Source organism: Lissotriton vulgaris, chromosome 6 (genome assembly GCF_964263255.1).
Source record: "Lissotriton vulgaris chromosome 6, aLisVul1.2, whole genome shotgun sequence".
In the NCBI taxonomy this organism is placed as follows: domain Eukaryota; kingdom Metazoa; phylum Chordata; class Amphibia; order Caudata; family Salamandridae; genus Lissotriton; species Lissotriton vulgaris.
The window spans coordinates 820,490,278-820,515,612 of NC_141694.1; the positions used below are offsets into that span (position 1 = coordinate 820,490,278).

At 48.5% G+C, this 25,335-nt stretch overlaps 1 protein-coding gene across 3 annotated transcripts in view; it reads left to right on the forward strand.

Annotated features, from left to right (window-relative positions):
- CEP170 (centrosomal protein 170) overlaps positions 1-25,335 on the forward strand; it is a 598,101-nt gene that overhangs the window by 535,392 nt on the left and 37,374 nt on the right. For all 3 annotated transcript variants that reach the window (XM_086926848.1, XM_086926849.1, XM_086926850.1), the window contains 2 exons: positions 4,724-4,817; positions 21,976-22,027. In XM_086926848.1, coding sequence (XP_086782974.1) covers positions 4,724-4,817; positions 21,976-22,027 — 146 coding nt within the window. The remainder of the gene's footprint in view (positions 1-4,723; positions 4,818-21,975; positions 22,028-25,335) is intronic.

The following is a 25,335-nucleotide window of genomic DNA, read 5'->3' on the forward strand; positions in this document are numbered from 1 at the left end:
ACTACACTTTACATAATGCTTTTAATAAAACAGTCCATGCTATTTAGCATTTTCTCACGATACAGTTTTTGCAAGCTAAACACATAAATGCGAGTCCTTTTTTTTTTTTTTTTACAAATTCATTCCTATCAGTATAACATCGGGCCTTACTCTCTTACACCTCAGACACTTTTCACACTTTTTTTTATTCTTGGTAATATAGTTTTAACCCCATTACCACACAATAGCGCTTTACTATCTCCATATCTATCTAACTCAATAACTCACTCTCCTACTAAATCCAATAACTTGCAATAACTATATATATACATAAGTAACTGAGTCTTGCAACCTGTAAAAAGTACCCAGTGCCAGTTGGCACAGTGTATCTTGTATATTTGCTATTCAAATATGTTTTCTACTACTACTACAAAAGCTATTATTCATATAAGCCTGTATCAAGTTCAATTTATGGTGTTACTAGTATTGTGTTGCTATTTACGTATTGCTAAAACACTTTCAAATTAAATATCTGCATTAATTGTTCACCCGTGCACATTTGGAGGGAGTTATTTACCACTGTAACTAGCAAACCCACAGCATCACTCAGCATCAGCACGGCATCACTCAGTGCAACCAGAGCATCAATCAGAGCCAACACAGCATCACTCAGCGCCACCACAGCATCACTCAGCGCCACCACAGCATCACTCAGCGCCACCACAGCATCACTCAGCGCCACCACAGCATCTCTCAGCGCTACTACAGCATTGCTCTACTCAACCACAGCATCGCTCTACTCAACCCCAGCAACACTCAGCACCTCCACAGCATCACTCAGCAAAACCACAGCATCACTCAGCGACACCACATCATCACTCGGGCCAACACTGCATCACTCAACAACACCACAAGATCACTCAGCACCACCACAGCATCATTCAGCAACAACACTCAGCACCATCACAACATCACTCAGCACCACCACAGTGTCGCTCAGCACCACCACAGCATCACTCAGGGTAGCACAGCATCGCTTAGCACCACCACAGCCTCAGTCAGCACCACCACATCATCACTCAGCACAACCACAGCATCACTCACCTTCACCACATCACTCAGCACCACCGCAACATCACTCAGCACCACCGCAACATCACTCGGGACCACCACAGCATCATCACTCGGGAACACCACAGCATTATCACTCAGGAACACCACAGCATCATCACTCGGGAAAACCACAGCATCATCACTCTGGAACACCACAGCATCATCACTCGGGAACACCACAGCATCATCACTCGGGAACACCACAGCATCATCACTCGGGAACACCGCAGCATCATCACTTGGGAACACCACAGCAGCATCACTCAGGGCCAGCACAGGATCACTCAACGCCACCACAGCATCAGTCAGAACCACCAAAGCATCACTCAGCACCACCACAGCCTCACTCAGCACCACCACAGCCTCACTCAGCACCACCACAGCCTCACTCAGCACCCCCACAGCATCATTCAACACCCCCACAGCATCACTCAGCACCACCATATCATCACTCAGCACCACCACAGCATCACTCAGCACCACCACAGCATCACTGAGGGCCACCACAGGATCACTCACCTTCACCACAGCATCACTCAGGAACACCACAACATCACTCAGAACCACCACAGCATCACTATGCGCTACCACAGCATCACTCTGCAGCGCAACAGCCTCAATCAGCATCACCACAGCATCACTCGGGCCACCACAGCATCACTCGGGGCCACCACAGCATCACTCGGGGCCACCACAGCATGACTCGGGCCACCACAGCATCACTCTGGGCCACCACAGCATCACTCGGGCCAGCACAGCATCACTCAGGCCAGCACAGCATCACTCACCAACACCACAGCATCACTCAGTGCTTCTTACACTTTTTAATTACAACTTCTCAGCATGCTGCACAGCAGCCACACTTCTCTACAGCACAGCTTAGAAACATTAGCACAGTCAATAGCTCTACCTAAAGACTTATAAGGCCCCTCAATGCACAGCCAATAGGTCTTGCCTTTGGGACATTATAAGTGTTTAGTTAGCCAGCACTATATCGTTGATTAAACAACATCAAGTGTTGCATGGCTAATCACTTATAAGGTCTCAAAAGCGAGACCTATTGGCTATGCCAATGCTTGTTTTTGTTACAGCTTGGTCCTGTGGACCACTTCCTACTCCCCAACAGTCCTTTTTTAAACATTCACAAAGGAGGCGTTTGCAAATGAATTAACACTTCCTTTCAAGTGGGTGGTAACTTTTTAGGTCTCGCCTGATCCAATGCGCTTGCGCATTGCTCCGGCGAGATTATAGTAAGCGGTAAAGAACAGTCTACCAAAACGGCTGCGTATCGCATACAGTTCATGTGATCTATGCGCGTGCACACATAATGCCAGCCACATAACACACCACCATTTGTCTGTGCCTCTGCATCAGACTTCAAAGGCTGCCGCTCCCCCGCCCACCCCCCTGCCACAGCAATGCCGAGAACTTGTTTCTTGACGAAAGTGAAAGCCTACCGTGCTTGTTTACAGTAGCCTTGCTCCTCAAATGCTGTTGCTGTGTTGCCATCTCTCTATGGACACTCAGCTTGAAAACACTTGACTTGCTAGCTGCAATGCTACATCCGCTATGCTTTGCCTTTAGACACGTAGATCCCTCGCAGACTGTGCTGACTCGGCCCCTCCTGATTCTGAAACTGACCAACGCAGTCACCACGCAGTCTCTTCTCTCTGTCTTATGATGTCTGCCCTGCCACCATTTAGTTCGGACACTCACCCTCACACCTCCTCACCCTCACACCCCCTCACTCTCACCCTCACACCTCCTCACCATCACACACCCTCACCCCATCACCCTCACCCTCCCTCACCCTCACACCCTCAAACACCTCACCACCCTCTCACCCTTACGCACCCTCACCCCCTCACACCCTCACCCTCACACACCACATCACTCAGGAACACCACCACATCACTCAGGGACACCACCACATCACTCAGGGACACCACCACATCACTCAGGGACACCACCACATCACTCAGGGGCACCACCACATCACTCAGGAACACCACCACATCACTCAGGGACACCACCACATCACTCGGGGACACCACCACATCACTCGGGGACACCACCACATCACTCGGGGACACCACCACATCACTCGGGGACACTACCACATCACTCGGGGACACTACCACATCACTCGGGGACACTACCACATCACTCGGGGACACCACCACATCACTCGGGACACCACCACATCACTTGGGGACACCACCACATCACTCGGGACACCACCACATCACTCGGGGACACCACCACATAACTCAAGAACACCACCACATCACTCAGGAACACCACCACATCACTCGGGAGCACCACCACATCACTCGGGAGCACCACCACATCACTCGGGAGCACCACCACATCACTCGGGAGCACCACCACATCACTCGGGGGCACCACCACATCACTCGGGGGCACCACCACATCACTCGGGGGCACCACCACATCACTCGGGGGCACCACCACATCACTCGGGGGCACCACCACATCACTCGGGGGCACCACCACATCACTCGGGGACACCACCACATCACTCGGGGACACCACCACATCACTCGGGGACACCACCACATCACTCGGGGACACCACCACATCACTCGGGGACACCACCACATCACTCGGGGACACCACCACATCACTCGGGGACACCAGCACATCACTCAGGGGCACCACCACATCACTCGGGGGCACCACCACATCACTCGGGGGCACCACCACATCACTCGGGGCACCACCACATCACTCGGGGGCACCACCACATCACTCGGGGGCACCACCACATCACTCGGGGGCACCACCACATCACTCGGGGGCACCACCACATCACTCGGGGGCACCACCACATCACTCGGGGACACCACCACATCACTCGGGGACACCAGCACATCACTCGGGGACACCAGCACATCACTCGGGGACACCAGCACATCACTCGGGGACACCAGCACATCACTCGGGGACACCAGCACATCACTCGGGGACACCAGCACATCACTCGGGGACACCACCACATCACTCGGGGACACAACCACATCACTCAGGGACACCACCACATCACTCGTTTATAGTTTGCGACCGGAATTGCTATTGCAAACCAATGGTTCACAAGGTAACAAATTGCTATTTGGAAGGGATTCCCACAACAAGCCCCTTCCTAGTAGTGATTAGTATACCCTTTTACTGACTGAGAAATAGTTTTGCTATTCGGTAAACTGATTTAGTACATAGGCAAAATCATTTTGAAGGTTGCAAAGCTACTAATTATGCAAATCACAGGGTTTGCCGCCACTAAAAAGCTTTGTACATCTGGCCCAAAATGCCATTGAGCATGGGGACGTCACAGTAGTCACACTGGAACACATAGTACATTTTCATTTAGGGATCACAGACCTTTTGGCAGGCCTGCACTCACGGTGGAAGCGCAACACACAGTTTAGCTATGAAAGAGATATGTGACACGTCTTGCTTCTGCTGCTGAGTGAAGTTTAATATGCTAAAGTTAAATTTCTGATTATCTTCTGGGAGTTTTACGGGGTTTTGTATTTATTGTGCATTGGCTAAGAAAAGTATTCAAGTGTATAGTATTGTATTATAATGAAATGTATTTGTTTTACTTTGGTAGAATATTATTTAAGGACCAAGACCGAAATTGGGATGAAATTGAAAACAAACTGCGAGCAGAAAGCGAAATTCCTGTTCTAAAAACATCAAGCATGGTATGAGGACATATTTCAAGCCAAACATTTTATTTCTTAAAAAGTATTTACAAAATGCTGGCAAGAACGGCTTCTGTTGTTAAAATTCCTTACGGTTAAAAAAAATGTTTCATAGTTTATATGCACTAAAATTAACAGCATTTACTGATGACTGACTACAAGATGCAGCTTTGCTAGAAATGCTGCAAAATCTCAATTTGTTGCTTTGCTTATTAATTTGATTGTATTCACACATGTGTTTTGCAAATGATATGGTGGATAAACATTTTTTTATTGTCTTTATACATACATCGTTACCAATTTCCTACACTGCTAGTTATACTTTTACTGCAGTCACCGATTTTTCTTTTGCTGATTTTATACGTCATATATCAAACAGCTCAGTACCCTGATAAGCGCTGCAGCCAAAGGTACACAGAATCAATTCTCCGTCCTGTGTTTGGAGGAGTGTTAGATTTCTGTGTACCTTTGGCTGCAGTGCTTATCTGAAAGAAACAGGTTAGTATTAGATTCCTTACCTTAAAATATCCCCAGGCGTCAGACTGGATCCGGAAACGTTTGCTTAGCAGTACCCTTGTGCGACTCCGGCGATCGTTGGCGCCGGGATGACGTCGCCGGAGTACTTAGACGCCACCCTCGTGCGCTGACGTCAGTTCTTCTTTTTTCCGCGGCCAGCAAGCGCAGATCCGGAAAATTTGTACCCTTAGTCAATTTTTGACTAACTTTTTCGATCCTTTTTGATCATCTTTCGAAGTCTCTCGACTCCGACGGTGCCGGTAGGGATGCCCGGGTTCAAACCCTGCGTCGATTGTAGCCGACTGAAGTCGGTTACCAACCCTCATCGCCGGTGCCTTCACTGTCTGGGCCTCGACCACGACGACAAGTGCTGCTCCGACTGCCTTGCCCTGACGTCCAAAGCGGTCCCGCAAGTGACTCGAGCTCCGGCAGTCAGCCCCGCGCCGCTCGAGGTCCAGGTCCGGAAGGAGGTCGAGGGACTGGTCGCAGGGCCGGAGTCACCACAGTTCCGGGAATCGTCATCAGTTTTCGGGCTCAAAGTCCTCAGGTAAGAGGCACAAGAAGTCGAAGAGGCAACATCGCTCTTCTGACTCCCCCCGACTCTCGCGCGATGTGGCCAGGTGTTCGGGAGACACCGCCCCCGCGGCTCCGCCGGAGCCGCAGGCGTCGCGGCCTGCTCCATACCAGCCGGTCCCTGGGCAGAACGCGACGCCGGAGGAGATCGAGGCCTTCCTCATGACCATGAGGTCGCTCACTCCTCCTTCGGGTTCCGCTGCGCCTTCGGGCCAAGCGGCCCCGACTGGGTCCCCAAGCGGGCCGGGTGCTTCGGCCCGGGCGCCATCGGGTGCTTCGACCCCGGCACCATCGGGTGCTACGGCCCCGGCGCCGTCGGCGACTTAGGTCCCGACGCCGCAGGGCCCTGCCGGATCCGGCTCCTGATCCGGGTCGTTGCCGGTCGACCTCATTACCTCGCCGGCGCCGGCCCCCAGAAGTCACCCCCGGCTCCGTCCAAGGACGACGCCATCCCCATCCTACCCTTGATTCGGGTCTGGCGTCGTATTAGATGCACCTAGGAGATTTCTACTTCTACGACCCGGCCCCATCCTTTGAACCTGAGTACCAGGCGATGGGTGGCGAGGAGGATTGGGAGGGGTCCGAGGACCCTCTGGTATGTGAGTGCCAGTCTTCTCAGGACTGGGCAGGTGAGCTAGGGGAGGCCAGTGGTCTGGACACTTCGCCCGACGCTGGTTTTGTCTCCCCTCCTACTGTGGCTAAGGAGGAGGGGGCTGCCTATAGTGTGGTGCTGACGCGGGCTGCCAAGGCCTTCGGCCATGAGCTCCCCATCGCGGCCGTGAGGACTATCCTCCTCACTGAGGTCCTTAAACCGCAGGCAAGCTCGGCTGAGCATCTGCTACCGTTTAATGAGGCCTTGTCAGACGTTCTTCTGGGCACTTGGTCCAAGCCCACTACAGGTCCGTCTGTAAATAGGAACGTGGCCAGGCGCCACCGCCCGGCTCCGGACGACCCTTCTTTCCTGTCCACCCACCCCACCCCCGAGAGCCTGGTCATCCAGGCCTCTAACTCCCTGACCGCATTCCTGACTGCTCCCCCCCAATCGGGAATCCAAGAGGTACGAACAGTATGGTAAAAAGATGTTCTCCTCACTTAGTTTGGGGTTGCGGTCAGTCAACACTGCGTGCCTCTTGGGCCGTTACACCCACTCTCTGTGGGACACGGTCGCGGACGTGCTGCCACAATGTCCGGAGTGGGTCCGGACTAAACTCACCCAAGCCCTTGTGGAGGGTCGAGATGCGGCACGGTATTCCATCTGGTGTGGGCTGGATACCACAGACTCGCTGGACCGGGCGATGGCAACGACGGTGGCGATTCGTCGCCACGCCTGGCTGAGGTCCGCCAACTTTTCGGCTGATGTCCAAAGCACCCTTATGGACATGCTGTTTGATGGCCGTCGCCTCTTTGGCTACAAGGCAGACAGTGCGCTTGAGCTCTTTAAGGACTCCAGGGCTACGGCCAAGTCCTTGGGCCCCTCTGCCCCGCACCAGCAAACTGTTGCCTTTCGCTCCTTTCGTGGCCAAGGAAGGGGAGCCCCCACACGTCCTGCCAGCCACGGCCCGCAGACTAACATCCAGCGCGGTGGCGGATGTAGTAACCGCCATGGTGGCGGTCGGGGACAACGGCGAGGTTAGTCCACACCTACCCCTGCAGCATCCGCCTCAAAACCCTCCTAGTCCGAGCTTTCAGGCCCATGTGACGCCAGTGGGGGCAGGGTTCGCCATCACCTCCTCCACTGGCGCACTGTCACATCGGACAAGTGGGTGCTGCACATCGTCCGAAGGGGCTACTCCCTCCCCTTCGAGGCGACCCCTCCAGCCATGCCACCGCAGTACCACCGCGTGTCAGGGTATCACTTGAGTCTTCTGCAAGAGGAAGTTACGGCCCTCTTGGCCAAGGGGGCCATCGAGCGCGTTCCTGGGCCAGAAGTAGGGTGTAGTTGGTACTCCCACTACTTTCTGGTTCCCAAGAAGGGCAAAGGGGGCCTACGCCCTATCTTGGACCTGCGGAACATCAACAGCTTCCTCCAGGAGGAGAAGTTCAAGATGCTGTCTTTGGCTCAGGTCTTAGCTGCCCTGGACCCGGGAGACTGGATGGTAGCGTTGGACTTGCAGGACGCTTATTTTCACATCCCCGTCCTGCCGGCCCACCGGCGTTACCTGCGGTTCACGGTAGGCCATGAGCGCTTTCACTTTACCATGCTCCCCCTCGGCCATACCAGCGCCCCACGGGTGTTCATGAAAGTGATGGCGGTGGTCGCAGCTCATCTGCGCAGGTTAGGGGTTTCAATCTTCCCCTACCTCGACGACTGGTTGTTGAAGGCGGGCTCGCCCCAGACAGTCATCAGACTACGGCCGACCTCCTGCACCTGCTGGGGTTCTCCATCAATGTGCCGAAGTCACACCTGTGTCCCTCTCAGAAGCTCCTGTTCATCGGAGCGGTTCTAGACTCAGTTTCGGGTTAATCCTCCCGAACAGCGGGATCGGGATATTCAGGCTCTGATTCCGATCTTTTAGCCGTTATCCCGAGTCTCGGTCAGGTTGACGCTGCAGCTTCTGGGGCTGATGGCCTCCTGCATGCTTCTGGTGCATCACGCCCGGTGGCGGATGCGGGCTCTGCAGTGGGACCTGAAGTTTCAGTGGGCCCAGCATCAGAGCAACTTTATCCGACCATGTCTTGATCTCGGAGGGCACTGCAAGAAAGTTGCAGTGGTGGCTCACGGACCGTGATTGGGTCAGCGGCAGATCCCTCTCCCTACCCCAACCGGAGCACGTAGTTGTGATGGACGCGTTCCTCCAGGGCTGGGGGGGCCACATGGGAGAGGCGGAGATCAGAGGCCTCTGGTCTCCGGCGGAGTCCCGGCTCAATATCTGCCTTCTGGAGCTGCGGGCGATCCCGCTTGCACTGAAGGCATTCCTCCTCTCTGTCCGGGGGAGTGTAGTGCAGGTGTTGACGGACAACACCACCGCCATGTGGTACTGCAACAAACAGGGCAGGGTGGGGTCGTGGACCCTATGCCAGGAGGCTCTGCGCCTCTGGCAGTGGCTGGAACATCAGGGCGTGACCCTGGTGGTTCAACACCTGGCAGGTTCCCTGAATGCCAGGGCGGATGAACTCAGCCGTCGGTTCATGATGGATCACGAATGGCGTCTGAACTCGGACGTGGCACAAGGCCTCTTTCAGCAGTGGGGAGAGCCTTGGTTAGATCTATTCGCCACAGAAGAGAACGCACAATGTCATCAGTTCTGCACTCTGGAATTTCTAAGGCGGCACTTGCTCAGAGACGCTTTTCGTCGCGAGTGGAGCTGCGGTCTGTTGTACGCCTTTCCGCCTATACCACTTCTGCCCAGAGTGCTGAAGAAGATCAGACGCGACCGGGCCCAAGTTATCCTTGTGGCTCCGGACTGGGCACGAAGATACTGGTATCCCGAGCTACTCAGCATGTCTGTCGATCCCCCGATTCGTCTGCCTCTTCAGGAGGACCTTCTGTCGCAGCAGCAGGGGACGGTCCTCCACCCGAACCTGTCCAGTCTCCACTTACATGCGTGGAGATTGAGCGGCGGCAGTTGAGGCCATTTGACTGGCCTCCTGAAGTCTGTAATGTGATTCTGGCAGCCAGGCGTCCCTCCACAAAATCTGTATACGCCTGCAGGTGGAACAAATTTGTGGCATGGTGCACAGCAAAGGCTGTGGATCCCCTTTCTGCCCCTCTTTCAGAGGTTCTTGTCTTTCTTCTCTCTCTTGCCCAGCAGGACTCTGCTCTGGGCACTATCAAGGGCTACCTCTCTGCTCTTTTCGCCTTGTTTAGGCTCCCTGATCAGCCCTATTTGTTCAAGTCCCCAGTTGTAAATAGGTTTTTGAAGGGCATCACTCATATGTTTCCTCCTGTTCCTTTCGTGATGCCTCAGTGGGACTTGAATCTTGTTCTGACCTATCTGATGTGCGCTCCTTTCGAGCCACTTCATAACTGTCCTCTTCGTCTCCTTACTCTGAAGACTGCATTCCTGGTTGCCATCACCTCTGCCAGGAGGGTGAGTGAGCTCCAGGCTCTTTCCTCTAAACCTCCCTTCCTTTCTGTCCATCTGGACAAAGTTGTGTTGCTGACGTGACCCTCTTTCCTGCCCAAGGTAGTCACAGCCTTCCACATCGGGCAGTCCATCACCTTGCCCACCTTCTTTCCGCCTCCGCATCCCTCGAAAGAGGAAGAGAGGCTCTCACCGTCTGGACCCAAAACGTGTGCTCTCATTCTATTTGGATCGCACACACCAGTTCCGGGTGGATGACCACCTCTTTGTTGATTACATGGGCGCAAAGAAAGGTCCGGCGGTGCACAAGCGGACCATCTGTCGGTGGGTCGTGTTGTGCATCGAGGTATGCTACTCCTTGGCTAAAAAGGAGCCTCCTGTTGGGCTGAGGGCCCATTCCACTCGGGCCACGGCAGCTACTACTGCCATGGGTCGGGGAGTCCCCTTGCAGGACATCCGTCAGGCAGCTACGTCGGCCTCGCTGCACACGTTTACAAGACAGCACTGTCTGGACAGCCAAGTCCGGAGAGATGGCTTCTTTGGCCATTCCGTTCTCCAGGACTTTCTGGTGTGATCATTGGTTCGCAGACCCACCACCGGGGTTGGTATTGCTGGGGTATCTATTCTAAGGTAAGGAATCTAATACTAACCTGTTTCTTTCAGATGCACAAGTTACTTGCCTTCGGTAACGATATGTTCGAGGCATGTGGGCTGCTGAATTCATATCTGTGCATAGATCGCCGCCTAGTGTTGGGTCCGGATGATTGCACATTGTTGTCCTGGAAGAGTCTTCGAAGTATCACAAGATAGGTGGCTCCTCCCCTGGACTACAGTGCGCATGGGCATCCTCTCCATCCTTAGATTGTTTTTTTCCGCCATTGGGTTCGGATGTGACTTCCAACTCGGAGTTCGGAATCGATAAAAAACTTTTCTTAAAGGCCAAAAGGCCTTCGGGGGCGTCGGTATTGTTATTGCGATCGGTACCAACAACTTTCTTTCTACTCAGAACGTCGAGTCGGGCCGCGTGGCCTTTTTGACACCAAAGGGCCGAAGTCCATTCAAAAGATGCCCCAACTGTAACTCAGAATTTCCACACATAGATAAACACCCTGTGTGTAACAAGTGTTTATCTCCGGAACACAATGAAGCCGACTGCTTAGCTTGTGCGCAGTTTCGATTGAAGAAGACACTTCTGCTTCGAAGAGCAGCGAGGCAGACTATGCAGAAGCCAGCGCCTGAGCCGGAGAACATCTTTGAAGACGACGAAGAAGTCGTCGAAGCTGAGGACTCAGACCAACAGTCGGAGCAGGAATCGGAACATGACTCAGACTACTACCTCGACAAAGAAGTCGACATCGTCGAGGTAGGGGACGACGATCCAGGCATAGGAGCCGTCGAGGACGACTCCAGCGAGGACACGGGGCCAACCGTGAGTACGGAGCCCAGTACTGTTACTGATACGCTTTCAGAGGCTCAGGTCGAGGCATCGCCGGAAGGCCTTAGCCAAGATCCTTACTTCGATTCTATAGCCCCGCAATTCAGCCCGGCTAAGAATATAAGACAAGAGCCATCACTGCAACGTTACCATTCCTTGGTAATATCGAAACAGAAAGTGAAGGAAGCAAAACAAAACCCGAAACTAATAGACTTTACAGTCTTCAGACCGAGAGGTGCGGATCCATCGGCGCCGACCAAAAACAAAATGGCCGTCGACCCGGCTGGGTCGCATATGAGGGTTGTCGAGCCGAGAGCCAGTACACCCAGAGACATGCCTAAGCTGTAGGCCGTCGAACCGATCGAAGTCGACGCCAGGCAACATCAATAAAGGACTCCCGCAGAAGATCGTTGTCGAACCGAAGCAGGTCGACAAGCCGAAGACGGTGCAAAGAAAGACACTCGACCCGAAGGCAAGGATCGAAGCGAAGGGATCCGTCGAGCCGAGGCAACAAATCATCGCTCCGAAGCAGCAGGCTTCGAAGACGACACAAAACCAAAAAGTGGTTATCGAACCAAAGAAAACTGTCGGATCGATAACAATATCGGAACCGAAGAAGTTCACCCAGCCCAAAAAGACTGTGGAGGCACAAAAGTCCCTCGGACCGATAAAATTTGGACTTCCAACGCACATACGGCATAAAACGGTCGAACCAACAAAGGAAATCGACCCGAAGCCAACAAAAAAGGATATAACTGGTAAAGGAGCTCAGGCTTATGAAGAGCAAGAGCCCTCGACAGAAGAACAATCAAAACTGTACGTCGACCCCGATACTGGAAAATCAGACCAGACACTTACTCTGAAACCTATAAAATACCATTAAAGAAAAAAAGAGACTCTTCAACATCTCCTACTCTCTTTGAGCCTATCAGACCACATGTGCAAGAGACTTATGTAAATGTAAATGTATTTGAGCTTATATAGCGCACAGCTACCCACAAAGGGTTTCCCGGCGCTTGCTTAGGGAACCCGTCCTGGTATTCCCCTGTGAGATAACCCCGGCAGGGTATCCACAAGGTGAAAGCCAGGCATCCCGCCGCGAGGGGCCGTTGTGGAGATTAAGCAAGCTATTGCCCAGAGTCGCAGAGTGTGAACCCGTGAGTCGAGAAGGCACAGGAGCGAGAATTATCGAGTCCGTGGAATTTTTGAGCCCAAGACCCGCCGAGGCGGGGAATTGAACCCTGGTCCAGGGCCAATCTCAGCTTCCGGGTCTGCCGCCTCTAATCTCCCACACACACAGATGAGGATGCGGAATATGAGGATAATGAAATTTATAATTATTTGTGGACAATGACCAGGACGACCAAACTCAAAGATGGTCTGACCCTGTAGATGCTGTAGACTCTCAGCCCATGCAAGACAATACTGCATACCCTATAAAAACTACGCCTACAGAGGACACTGCTGGTTTCAATGCATTGCTAGAAAGAGCAGCATACAACCACCACGTGGAAATGCATACAGACCCCATTGAGGAAGACTTCCTTTTTGATACTTTCAACACCTCTGAAAGATCAGTGAAAACATTGCCAATGTTAAAAGGGGTGCTTAAACACGCAGGGGACATATTGAAGGAAACAACCAGGGCACAAGTCATTAACCCAGGATAGAAAAGAGATATAGGCCAGCACCAGTGGACCCTACCTACATTAAGGGACAGCTACCTTTAGACTCTTTGGTAGTATCAAATGCACACAAACGTGCAAATTCGCAAACTACTGGCGAGGCTCCACCTCCAGACAAGGAGTCTAAAATTCTGGAGGCCTTGGGCAAAAGGGTAGCTGCTCATGCAGCGAACATATGGAGAATTTCTAACACACAAGCCCTGTTAGCCAGGTATGACAGGGCCCATTACGACACACTAGAGCAGATTCTCCAGCATCTGCCTGACCTTTATAAGGAACAGGCAGAATTCCTGATACAAGAGGGAAAGCTCATATCTAACGCCTCCATCAAGTGTGCGCTAGATGCGGCAGACACAGCAGCCAGGGCTATCAACACCAGTGTCCTGCTTAGACGACATGCATGGCTCCGCATATCTGGATTTAAAAATGAGGTTCAGAACACTTTACTCAATCAACCTGTAAAGCCTGATTATTTGTTTGGCCCTAATGTGGACACAATACTAGACAAAATGAAGAAGGATACCGAGACTGCAAAGTCTATGGGAGCCTTGCAGTCCCAACAATACAGAGGTGGCTCCTTTCGTCGCTCCGGCAACAGAGGAACTGCAAGAGCAGGCTCATCACAGCAAACCTCATACAACAAAGGGAACACGCAAAACACCTACAACAAGAACAGTAGAGGTGGATACCGTGGCAATAACAGCAAGGGTAGAGGACGAGGGAATAACACCACCAGATCCTCTACCAATACCAAACAGTGACTTCTTGTCACTACCCCCAGACCATGTAACACCGGTCGGGGGAAGATTACATCAGTTCGTGCATGTCTGGGAAAACATAACTACAGACAGGTGGGTGAGGCAAATTATCCACCAGGGCTATTGCCTAGAATTAATCTCCACACCACCCAACACACCTCCAAGACACCGTCCTATGTCCGCAGAACACCTACACTTATTGCAGCAGGAAGTCATCAGCATGCTACAAAAAGGGGCCATAGAACTGGTACCCTTAGAACACCACGGTACAGGGGTGTACTCACTGTACTTTCTAATCCCCAAAAAGGACGGGTCTCTCAGACCAATTCTGGACCTCAGGCCCCTAAACCAATACATTTTATCAGAGCATTTCCACATGCTCACTCTACAGCAGGTGTTACCACTGTTGCATCATGGAGACTTCCTCGCAACACTAGACCTCATAGACGCATATTTCCATATACCAGTACACCCAGCACACAGGAAATATCTCAGGTTTACAATACAAAATCAGCACTATCAATTCAAAGTCCTTCCTTTTGGGGTGACAACAGCCCCAAGAGTTTTCACCAAGTGCCTAGCGACAGTAGCTGCACATCTGAGAAGACCGCATATTCATGTCTATCCGTATCTGGACGACTGGCTGATACAAGCACAGTCAGCCCAGCAATGTGCCAGCCACATGTCACGCACTATTCACCTCCTGCACAGTTTAGGTTTCTCGCTGAACTACCCAAAGTCCCATCTCCAGCCGTCCCATGTACAACAATACCTGGGAGAGACTATAGACACTCTAGCAGGGAAGGCACAACCAAATTCTGTCAGAATAAACAGCATTCAGACGCTAATCCAAAGGTTCAGGCCCCAACACTCGCTCCCACCCCGAGTGTTTATGCAACTAATAGGCATGATGGCCTCATGCATTTTCATAGTCCCTCACGCAAGACTACACATGCGTCCGCTGCAGGAGTGCCTAGCACGTCAGTGGAACCAGGCTCAAGGACAATTAAGCGACCTAGTGTTGGTGACCAGTCGTGCATACAACTCTCTGCATTGGTGGAATCCACAAAACCTTTGCAAGGGAAGACTGTTCCAAGAGCCTGTACCACAAATAGTCTTAACAACGGACGCATCCCTGATAGGGTGGGGAGCCCATGTCCTCCACCACACAGTGCAGGGCTTATGGACCATGCAGCAAAAGAAAATGCGCATCAACCTACTGGAGCTGATGGCAATTTTTATGGCAATGAAAGCTTTCAAAGTACATCTCTGCAACAAGACCGTGTTGATCCGGACGGACAACATGACTGCTATGTACTACATACAGAAACAGGGAGGAACACACTCTCCACAGCTGTCACATCTAGCTCAAAGCATGTGGAAGTGGGCCATTCAAAAATAAAATGTCTCATGGCAGAACACCTCCCAGGCAAGGACAATCAAACAGCGGATCTGCTCAGCAGACACAGCCAACAGATGCACGAGTGGGAGATTCATCCCACAGTGCTTCAACCATACTTCCAACAGTAGGGACAACCAGAGATAGACCTGTTCGCCACAAAAGAAAACGCAAAATGCCAGTACTTCGCCGCAAGGTTCCCACACCTGCAGTCTCAGGGCAATGCGATATGGATGAACTGGTCAGGCAAATTTGCCTACGCTTTTCCACCAGTACCGTTGATACCGCTAGTGGCACGCAAACTGCGCCAGCACTCCATGACGCTAATCCTAGTTGCTCCAACATGGGAGAGACAACCGTGGTACACCACGTTCCTAGAACTTTCTGTGGTGCCTCATCAAAGACTAAAACTAACACCCAGTCTCTTAACGCAGAGCCATGGAGACATTCAGCACCCAGATCCGCAGCAACTGAACCTTGCAATCTGGCTCCTGAAGTCATAGAGTTTGGCTACCTAAACTTACCTCCTGACTGCATGAACATTATCAAAGAGGCAAGAAGACCTACCACAAGAGCATGCTATGCAGCAAAGTGGAAACCTTTTGTCATTTACTGTAACAACAATGACATAAACCCACTAGACGCATCAACTCAAAATATCATATGCTATCTTTTGCACCTGCACCGCTGCAATCTAGCTTATACATCCATTAGGATACACTTAGCTGCCATAGCAGCTTACCTTCAAAACAGGCAACACCTTTCCCTATTCAGAGTGCCTGCAATTAAAGCATTCATGGAGGGGCTCAAACGAGTGATCACCCCAAGACACCCACCTTCACCTGTCTGGAACCTAAACGTTGTTTTAACCAGACTAATGGGAGCACCTATTGAACCTTTACACTCTTGTGAGGTACAATTTTTAACATGGAAGGTGGCTTTTCTCGTAGCGATTACTTCACTTAGAAGAGTTAGCGAGCTGCAAGCCCTAACTATTCAAGAACCATTCTTCCAAATCCACGCAAATAGGGTCGTACTTAGGACAAACCCTAAATTCATGGCAAAAGTGGTATCCCACTTCCACATCAATCAAACAATAGAACTTCCAGTGTTCTTCCCAAACCCACAGTCAGTTCCTGAAAGGGCTCTACACACACTAGATGTTAAGAGGGCTCTCCTATATTACATAGACAGGACAAAGGATTTCAGGAAAACAAAACAGTTGTTTGTTGCTTTTTCACCACAACACAAAGGAAACCCCATTTCTAAATCTGGACTAGCCAGATGGATAGTTAAGTGCATTCAAATATGTTATCTTAAAGCAAAACACACTTTAACAGTTCCCCCAAGAGCGCATTCTACACGCAAAATGGGGGCATCCATGGCTTTCCTAGGAAACATTCCTCTAGAAGAAATATGTAAAGCAGCCACATGGACAACCATACATACTTTCACAAAACACTATTGTGTTGATGTACATTCCAAACAGCAAGCTGCTGTAGGACAGGCTGTTCTAAAAACTTTGTTTCAGACTGCTGCAGCTGGCACAGGTAGCCACCGCTAAGGGAGAGACTGCTATACATTCTATGCACAGATATGAATTCAGCAGCCCACATGCCTCGAACGGAATATGCTACTTACCAGTATGCATCTGTTCTTGGCATGTAGGGCTGCTGACATTCATATCGTTCACCCTCCTCCCCGGTGCCTGTCGCAGCTGTAGCATTCATTCTAACTCACACTTGCTTGCATGGACATCTCTTACTGTACAACACTCCATCTCTGTCACAATGGCGAAAAACAATCTAAGGATGGAGAGCATGCCCATGCACACTGTAGTCCAGGGGAGGAGCCACCTATCTCGTGATACTTCGAAGACTCTTCCAGGACAACAATGTGCAGTCATCCGGACCCAACACTAGGCGGCGATCTATGCCCAGATATGAATGTCAGCAGCCCTACATGCCAAGAACAGATGCATACTGGTAAGTAGCATATTCCATCAGTAAGAAACAGTAGTTAGTATTAGATTCCTTACCGCCCCACCCATCATACCCCATTCTTCGAACCGATATCTAGGGTTAAGGTCATCCCCTTTCAGGGCCCTAGTTTCATGGCACCAGTGTTGGTTTTTATCATGGCTCTGAGTTTCTGGCGCGGAAAAGCTGTGTATAAGAACTGACGTCAGCGTGTGAGGGCGGCGTCTAAGTACTCCGGCGACGTCATCCCGGTGCCAACGACGCCGACGATGGACGCGAGCTGCAGACGACGCCTACCGACGCGCAAGGGTACTGCTACGCAAAAGTTTCCGGATCCAGTCTAACGCCTGGGGATATTCTAAGGTAAGGAATCTAATACTAACTACTGTTTCTTACAGATATATCGTTACCGAAGGTAAGTAACTTGTGCATCAGGATGCTGAGATGTTTCATAAATCTATTCTTCACCGCTTTTATCGACTCCGGAAACGGCGGTTTGCTTGTTTCGTTGTTTTCAATTGCAAGCCTTATAATCTGGGAAGTTTGAGGATTCCACTTTCCTCCATACCCAGGATAGAAAGAGGACTTCCCCGTGTATTTGGCTTTGGCACCTAACATGGTGCGCAGCTGTTTGAGATTGCTGCTTTGGACCGTCTCCATCAAAATTTCATTGCAGGTTTTTATCTGTTCGGGAAGTACCGCATTTTCCTGGCATTTGATCCCGGGTCACAGCTGCTTGTAACTCATTTATACTTCAATCGGAAGTATTGAACAGTCCGGTTTCCGGTCATCTGCTTCTGAGACGAATTCGCTTTGGCCCTGAAGAAGTTCATCGTATTGGATGAAACGCGTTGGCTGGTCTACCCTTCAAGTTACTAAATATGTTTTTCCAATAAAAAAAGAGAACTTAAAGAACAAACTTCGGATAAGAATTTCTTAATTGTGATATCATTGATGTGTTGGTGCACCGATTGTCTTTATGTTGAATATTGTTGGGGCCAGTAGGACTGCACCTTGACAGTGGGTGCTTAGATTGTGTGCACACAGCTTAGGGTATTTTCCCTCTTTTTGATAATCTTGGGGATAATAGGTTGGGTGCTAGCTGCTGAAGGGTTTCACTGTCAATTTTTGCATCACCATTGTTTTATGTTCATTTTATTAAATCAAGACTCGTTTTTAATATTCTGAGTGTACCTAGGAGTTTTTTTGTTTCTTGCAGTGGGCTTTTTTTTAGCAGTTCTTTACTCCTTCTAACTATGACTGATTAGGGAAAATTGAAGCGATGCTGCAAGGATCTTTCAACGGCCATTGTTACACCAATTCATCATGCTTTACCTCCGGTGATTTGGCCCTAGGGAAGCATTTTTTTGATCTTAAGGGAAATCTGGCACCCACTGCTGCTGGCAAGCCCATGTTGCTACATAGTCTTACCAGATACATAAAAAGGGAAAGAAGTTGATGAAGGAGAATATCTTTTTAAGTCAATCCTACCAGACATTGTTAGCTGTCTAGTTGCAAAAGACCTATTGTGGCGTTATCAAGAACTTACAAGGGTTTATAACACGCCCTTTGCTTACTATTGGTTGGCAGCATTGTCACTCGTGTGCTTGCTTCTTCTTCAATGGCTTTCCTTGTCCCATCAAACTCCCTCCCTCACACCTACAAAGAGTAAGCCCATTCCTATTCACAGCCTATATTTTTACCACTGATACTGCAACAACCTCTCATAAATAAGGAAGGTATGGACTGAAAATAAAACTATGTAGGAAATAATGTTAAATTATTCAAACACCATATTAAATCTAACATAATTTAATAACCTTTTTAAAATGTAAAGAATAATTTACCATGCATTTTATTAAATTATCATTAAAATGCTTTTAATTTGATGCATTATTTTAAATAATTTGTAATGCATAATAAAAATATATTTTTATTGGTGGAATTTTTTTATAATTTAAACTTCAAAGAAATACTTTTAATTTAATTTCATATTTTCGAAATAATTATATTTACATTTAATTGTTACTAATGCTGAAATGTTTTATATTGTTCTAAAATTAAAATAAATCTATAACATTTTTTAACATGAAGAGTTTCAATTAAATATACACTTTTTCTTATACTTCACCATATGGAGAGCTCCACCTACATGTGAAAAGTTACTAGCAGAAATTTTAAACTATTAACCTCTTTCTTTTACATACTTATTAAATTAATATAAATATTTTAAACTAAATACAAATCATTTTCGAAGTTTTATTTAAAAAGTTCCACATAAATTGAATTTTTTAAAATTATGTATTACAAATTTCAAAAGTTACGTATAAAATATACTTGAGTTTTGTTGTAATAAAAAATATTTGTTAAATTAAAAAAGTAACATTTGTTTTTCATTCAATACTAATTAAAAATATATAATTTTTTAACATTCAATTTTACATAAATATTTGCATAAAAAGTCAAATTACGTTATTTTAATTTAACATTATTTCCTAAGGCACTCTATTTTAACTCCCTGCCTCTATTATTTTCTAATTTTTGATGAGAGGGTATAGCAGAATTAGTGGTTAGCATCTGTTGTGCTGGTCTTACCACTGCTCCTTTTTTCCTTTTTTAGCTGTAGTAACTTACACACTTAAATTTGCCCTCCCCCACCCCCTGTTTGAGGAGGTAGAGACTTGTAGGTCTACATTTTTCAGTAACTTTACGCTTATAAATGGTGAGTAGCCAAAGGTAGTGAGTTACTCAAAAAGTGTAAGAGTAAACTTACATATGTAGTTTTACTCATGTGTAAGTTTACCATTGTGAATGAGCCCAAATTTTCCCAAGGTCTTACATTGACACTTAAGTACGATGCCTTTCCGTGCTAAGAATGAGTCATGGTATTATTTTAAGCTTTAGTGGCCACATATGCCATTTCTACTTACCTCAACCTAAATACTTTGCTGGTATGGTGCTGGCCAGCAGGTTCATACAGCATGCCATCATTGACTATACTTTCTGCACCAAGATGATTGTCTTGGTTTGGCTTTGATTTCACTTAGCCATTGTTTGTCTCTGAGCTACTAGTGATTATTTATCACGGTTACTATTGGGGTATATCCTCATTATGTTTCTTGTTGTGGCAAAGAAAGCATCCTAGTAATAACTGTATTTGATTATCTAACATTTGTTATGTGCAGGGAAGAGTTTGGTTTCTCCAGATGTAGAATAGACTGGAGAATGCATCTTCCAAGTCATTGTTTTGAGAGTTAAGGAACTAAATTGTTTGCACATACATTTTTTTATTTAATTTATGTTATGTGCATTAGTCCATTAATTGCAGTTCTTGCACAGATCAGACAGGAAATCTAATTGTGACAATAAAAGGGACAGCAAGACGAAAGTGACTTTAACAATGACCGATCTGTGAGATTACTCCTTAGATGAAAGATCGTTTTAAAGCTAACTGTGAAAACCAAGAAACGCCTCGAAAAAGCTGAGGGAAGCAAATCTAAAACAAAACATGTGTTGGCTGATTGCTTGTAATTACATGTCCAGAGGCAGGCAGTAATTATTGATGTGTATCACATTAAAGTAATAGCAAGACAAAATAAACCAGTTTTCTTGACTACCAAATGGAAAGTGCTAGCAAACTGCTATTTACAAGTATGTTTATACAAACTGGGTAGGAGGGTCAGTTCTAGCAGAGTAGCACCTCCCAGTGGATACATTTTGTTAATGACACCATATATGTGTAAGTTCACAAATCTAAGGTCCGAGCCAACAGTCCAGCACCAGTTGTTGCTACGTATTGTGACTTCGGGATTGTAATGATCACTCTGTGCAGTAGGCCTGGGATGTGACCTACATGCATCCCATAAAGGCGGTTTGCAAACCACCACATACAATTCAACACAAGTGGCTTTGCACCCGAAAAACACAAATAAACAATGTATGAAAGGAATTATTGTCCATAATTTAAAGCAATTCAAACTGTATTTGGATAACTTCCCAAACTCTAAGACGAAAAAGGTGTTATTTTTGATTCTAGAAGACGATATCTTTATTCTTTATTCCATAAAGATATCATCTTCTACAATCAAATTAAAACATACATTGGTTATTTGTGTTTTTCGTGTGCAAGGCCACTTGTGTTGAACCATATATGTGTGGCCGTTCCTTCCTACCTTAGTGATCATGAGCTCTGTACATTACACATCTATGGATTCTCTGGGTGTAAGCCTACCAGAATCAGTGGGTCAATTTATTTTGACACACAGGGCACAGGGGAAATGATAAAATTAAAAACAATAGTCACTCGGCTTAAGAGACAAGCCGTTGTTGTATTATGGGTAAAACATACATAGATTTACAAAGATTGCTCAAATCAAGTATGTAAATAGATTGACACTGGATGAGCTGTAGATTGTAGGGCCCTTTTGCAATTTATGATCTGACCTTGCTTATGAATAAATTATTATTAACTTCAGCAGAATATTTCTGCTTGTAAAAAATCTAAAATCATACACAAGTAGAAATTGTTTCGCACAAGTCTAGCTGTGGGTGTCTATGGAATAGGAAAGGTCTGTGTGAAATATATTATTTATACAAACAGTATACTGTGATATATATACATTCTTATTCTATTGTAATCAATAACTTTGTGTACTTAAGCAAAATTGGACGTAGCCTGAGGGCAGAATGAGATTGTTTAGTGTTTGCATCACCAGTTTCATCGTCAAATAGAAATTCAATTTTGCCGATAATGCTAATAAAATTAACTCATTATTTGTTTTTCCTCAGGAGATTTTATCAATCTTACAAGAGCTGAAACGAGTTGAAAAGCAATTGCAAGGTAGACATTGTTTTTACATTTGATCTCTCTGCCTTCAATGTATGTAAATTCACTTAACATGTTCTTTTTATAGCAAAGTCAATATATTTATTAGATTGTTAATGACCATGTAAAACCTGGGATGTATCATGTTTTGATGTGAAACAGGTTTAGCCATTCAAAAAAGGGGGTTTAAAGGGGTTTTAATGCAATATGCCTTCTTTCTTCATGTCATCACATATGCACTGTCTGTTAGTGCTAAAATGGATTTCAGTTCTGTTAGGACACCAAGCCCTACATAGCAAACCAACCAGATGTTTAAAAAAATTATCAGACTCTCACACCAAGGTGCACTGCAGCTTCAAGAACCACCCCATCTCTAATGTACACTTTGTCTTGGGGACACAATTTGAATCCAAAAACACTGACTTATGCGGAGGAGGAGCTACGCTAGCAAGCAAGATGGCCGCTTAAGCTCCCAGCTCCGCCGACCTCTGCCAGCAGCTCGTATATCCTGCAAGTCACCCTGATTTCACACCGGACTCCCGTATGTGTGAGGAGTAGCTGACTCTGAAGGCGCAATCCCGAACTTTTTATCATACCGGGTGACAGAGATATGCCGTGTTTCATTCTTGGCCTACCCCGTAGCTGAAGGCGGGGCCTCGATTTCCGACCCATCCGGGCTGGAATTGAACAACATCGGCTGGAACCTTGGGCTTTGTCCGGTCTCCCGAACGGAGATATAATCTTCCTGGTTTTTGACGGCGACTTCGTATCCTGCCTGCAACACACACGCCACGGCGTGTCACATCGTTTGCTGGCCCCGTATCCGAAGCCTGGAGACATAGTAAGCTTGCCGTGGGGGTGCGGACGGGAGCCCTGATCAGCGGTGAAGGAGCAACATCGTGAGGTGAGAGCGCCCGTTGTTGGTGTCCGCTCCAGATTTGCCTGCTACCCCGGAGAAGCCGGCCTCCGGGGGTCTGCATCCTGATCTGTTGCTTGCGAGAGGAGATGGAGGGGACAAAAGACACGCCACCGCTGCACGCCGTAATGGCGGCCATTAGAGCGCTCCACTCACAGATCATCGTCAACTACCGGGCACTTTCGGTAACGATGGACCATCTTTACCGGAGACCGGACAGTGGCTTTTTGCCATCATCGCAGCCAGCGGTGCTACCAACGGAACATCGTATATCCGACTTCGAGGTCCCTGTGCTGGAGCCGGATTTCTTTGGCGCTGCGGATTCCTATAATACAGATTGCGCGCCCGTGAACATTGTCAGCGTTCCCTGCTTGAGCCCTATCTCGCCGAACATCCCTGTGGCCAACCTTGACTGCCTCAACAAGATCACCTGTGACTATTGGAGAGTTTTATCAGCCTGTCACGCTTTTCCTCGCTTGCTTTGTGTAGACTGTGAACTTTTATCCTTTCATTGGCTTGTTCGTACTGACTTGAATTTCCATGAAAGCTTTACCGCTCTCACTGCTGCTGTGGCCTGGGTTACAATTGCTCTAGTGAACACTCTTACTAGCCAGGATAACTTGTGGGGCTTCTCAGGACACGGGACAATAATGTAATCGGTTGCTGGGATTGTGACCTGTGAACTGCGGGAGTCGGGTGGTATGTTTGGTACTTCCCCGGATTGATTGTGTATTTCGCTGCCCTTTCTTTTGAATTTGATTCCGGGGGGTCGCATCTGGTGGGGGGGAGGGGAGTCCGGGAGTGTGTGTTTTTGTTTCTCCTCCTCCGCTGCTTCCTTCTTTTAGGGATGCTTCTGGGCGACAGGCACGCTGCTAGTGGGTTAGGCCGTAGCCATTGCAGGGGTGCAGGGTGGTGGGGGGGTTTGTTATTTTGCCTTTGTTTTGTTCTATGGCCCCTCTTTTCTTCTCTTCTCTCTTTCGGGTATTCCTCTGGGCGACAGGCGCGCTGCTAGTGGGGTAGGCCGTAGCCATTGCGGGGCAGCAGGGTGGGGGGTGTGAGCGGGGTTTGTTATCTTGCCTTTGTTGTGTTCTATGGCCCCTTTTCTTTTTCTTTTTCTCGCAGGGTCCGGTCGCGATAACTTTCGGTTTCATCCTGATGTATATGAGTGGGCGGGGTATGGAGTGGGTGGCTGTGATGATAGATAGGTAGCTTAGTTCTTTACCCTTAGTGAACTTACTGGCGCTTGCGTTTTTACTGTTGGCCTATTTTGATCCGCTGTTCAGAATCATGTGGGTCCGGTTGGGGGTCGGCTTATCCATTTTCTACAGGATTGGGAATCGGTTACATCAGATCTTTGGGTTCTCAATCTTGTAGAAAATGGGTATGCCCTTCCCTTTCGGCAATTCCCTCCCAATTACCCTCCTTGTCAAGGCTATTGCGCCGAGGAAGATCTGTCTCTTCTGCAGGAGGAGGTGCTAACTCTGTTACGAAAGGGTGCGATAGAGGTGGTCCCAGAGCAGGAAAGGGGTCAGGGATGCTACTCCCGGTATTTCCTGATTCCCAAGAAGGATGGCAGACTACGTCCAATCCTGGATCTCAGGATCTTGAATCTCTATCTGAAGCAGGAGAAATTCAAGATGCTCACCCTTGTTCAGGTTCTTCAAGCGCTGCTGGAAGGAGACTGGATGGTGTCGCTCGACTTGCAGGATGCGTATTTCCACATCCCAATCCTGAAGTCGCACAGGAAGTATCTCCGTTTTACGGTGGGATCGCAACACTACCAGTTTGCGGTCCTTCCGTTTGGTCTTACTACTGCGCCTCGAGTCTTCACCAAGGTGATGGCAGTGGTGGCAGCTCATCTCAGGAGGTCGGGGATACCTGTGTTCCCTTATTTGGACGACTGGCTGATCAAAGCGGAGTCGTCAGAGAAGGTGCTCCATCATCTGCAAGAGACAACTCAGTTGTTGTTCAGGTTGGGTTTTTCGATAAATGTACCCAAGTCTCACCTGGTGCCCTCCCAGCGCAACCTGTTCATAGGTGCTGTACTGGACACTACTGTTTGTTGTGCATTCCCTCCTCCTCAAAGGATTCGCGACATTCAGGAAATGATTCCTTTATTTTTCAATGGAGCGGTCGTTCCAGTCCTGAAGGTCCTTCGCCTGCTCGGTCTGATGGCTTCTTGCATTCTGTTGGTCAACCATGCACGCTGGCACATGAGGGCACTCCAGTGGTGTCTCCGCAGGCAGTGGTTTCAGCACAACGGAGATCTCGGGGAGTCAGTGAGGATCTCCAGAGAAACTGCAGCGGATCTGTCTTGGTGGAGCGTGGAAGGCAATCTGTCACAAGGAAAGCCTTTTCAACTACCTCCATCGGTGTCCACGGTGATATCGAATGCATCCACTCTAGG